General features: G+C 42.4%; 1 protein-coding gene across 1 annotated transcript; it reads right to left on the bottom strand.

The window, feature by feature from the left end:
* Positions 1 to 216: 216 nt before the first annotated feature.
* Positions 217 to 1,088, bottom strand: LOC115502198 (putative protein ZNF720). The gene is given in 4 exon segments (XM_032591303.1): positions 217 to 326; positions 826 to 900; positions 903 to 951; positions 1,068 to 1,088. Coding segments are annotated over 4 exon segments (255 nt in total).
* Between the last annotated feature and the right edge of the window lie 1,164 nt (positions 1,089 to 2,252).

The raw sequence follows: 2,252 nt of genomic DNA, 5'->3' as shown, positions 1-2,252 counted from the left end.
CCTCACCGGGGATGTGGTGGACCTTCACTGGAGCTGAAGGAGAATCCTTGGAGAATCAAGGAGCATGATGTGTTAGAGAGCAGATGTCCCCCTGTGAGAGGGAAAGACATGAAACTAGGCTTCACAAATGAAATTCCATTCAAGGAGAGCTACCTGAACAACACTGTAAGATCTATCTTCCTCCTTCACATTGGGACCTCACCTGTGTCATGTGCTTCACTCCCACCTACCTGAGTGTGAGGCTACTGTCTCCTTTCTCTTCATACCCCACAGCTCCTCCTCTTGCTCCAAAACGATGACCAGGTCTGGTTTTGATACAATGAGACCTGTTTATCAGAAGAAAGGAATAGAAATACTGCTGGAGATTCTACGTTTCAACACAGTATTGTACTCAGCAGACAAGAGAGGACATTGAAGAATTCTAAAAAATGATTTCTCAAACACTCTTGTGCAAGAAAGAGCCCCTTTAGAACATGCAGGAGGAGTTTCAAATATTCACATCATGACCAGCCTTCCAAATACTACCAATACAACAAGCAGTAAAAGTTGGAGTTTAAGATGTGGGCCATACTGTCTTTTGCCACTCAATGTTTAGAATTGCCATCAATCTACAGAAATGGTGACGGCACCTTAAAAAAGGGGGGCTGAAGCTGAAAAGGAAACATCATGAAGATATTTCTCTACATCTACAAATCCCCATTTCCTTCCCTTGCTGCAGGAATCTGAATCCCAGTCATACAAAGGGGAAGCTTCCAAGAGACAGTCTTCAAAGGAACAAACAAAACCCGAGCTGGGTTCGGGAAATCTAGAAGGAGATATCCTCACCCAAGAAGAGGAGGTGTCCATAGGTCTCTAACATCACATCCCAGTACAGCTCCCGCTGACTGTGGTTCAAGCATCCCATTCCTCCTGAGAGAATTCTATGGCCACATCCCTGAAGGTCGGGAGTCCCTGAAATAAATACAACAGTCATCCAGTGGCCATTGGCAGTGTTCACAATGGTACCTAAGATGAAAGGGAAATGAATATCATCAGCTAGACTATAAGAACTGACGTTCACCGCCTACCTGCTTGTACCCAATGACCATACTCCCTCATTTTACTTAACCTCTTTCTTCTACTTCTGGCAAAACACCCTGTGGACACAGTCTCCTGTCATGGAAACAGAAAACATTCAACAAAATGGAATAACCGCCCCAAGGAAGAGCTTGGGCAGGCCACGTTGAGCTTAACCCCTATGCAGATGGATGATGGAGTGAACTCAGGGAGGACAGTTACCTTGACCTCCTTGTAATAGCAAAATCTCCACCCAAGGGGGAAAACAAACCTTATGTAACACGCAGCGTATGTATGGAAGTGTCCTCTTATGGCACGTGTGCCACCTTATGCCCAGTTCAGGTAAAATGACAAGGCTCCACTTCCTAATTGTCCACCCGAATCTTAAATAAAAGGAAATCATCGCCCCACCCCCCTTGCTCTGTGAGTCTCTCCTTTGGAGGTTATTCCCTCTGATCTCCTTATTGGCTGAAATCAAGCTTTCTGTGTGTGACAACCCCAGCTGCTGCACTATGACTCTATTATATTTCAGGATGAAGACACACAAATATGTCAATTTTTTTATTCTTGTTTTCATTTTCTGAAAATATAAAGCAATAAATAAAAGAGTATTTCTGTGACAAGACTGTGGAGGAAAATGAAAATTTATTTTGGCTTTTTTTTTTTCTTTTTGTCCTTTATCATGTTTTGTTTTCTTTTTCTCTCCACCTGGTGATGATACTCTTTCAGTGACACAACTTCAAGGAGACAGATGATTCATTCTCCTCAAGGAAACTCCCACATTTTATCAACTCTAAAGACAGCTGCCTTAGCCTTCCTAACTCCTACTAAATTCCCAACTGACTAATCTTCACTCATAGGTAGGAACCAATTCATCAGGAAGAAGTTACGGAAGTGGAGACCTTCCACTTTAACAACCTTAAAGATCTAAGGGTCTACGTTGTTCAAGGGAGGCAATGATGAGGGACACAAAGTCAAGAGTCGTGTAGCTTTAATTAAATTTCCTTACACTTTGCAACCCAATGACAGGATATGCCCTTCCTCAAGTAAATCACAGCTGCTTTCATACCTTAATGTTTAATTTTTATTAAATACTTGAGACAGGCAGAGTATGACATTCCTTTATTAATGGGCTTCAAGGTGTAAGGAAATTTAATGGAAGCTACATTTGTTTTGGCGTTGTTCTCCTCACCAGA

The sequence above is a fragment of the Lynx canadensis genome, chromosome E2 (genome assembly GCF_007474595.2).
Source record: "Lynx canadensis isolate LIC74 chromosome E2, mLynCan4.pri.v2, whole genome shotgun sequence".
NCBI lineage: Eukaryota > Metazoa > Chordata > Mammalia > Carnivora > Felidae > Lynx > Lynx canadensis.
This window is presented reverse-complemented; position numbering and strand designations above follow the sequence as displayed.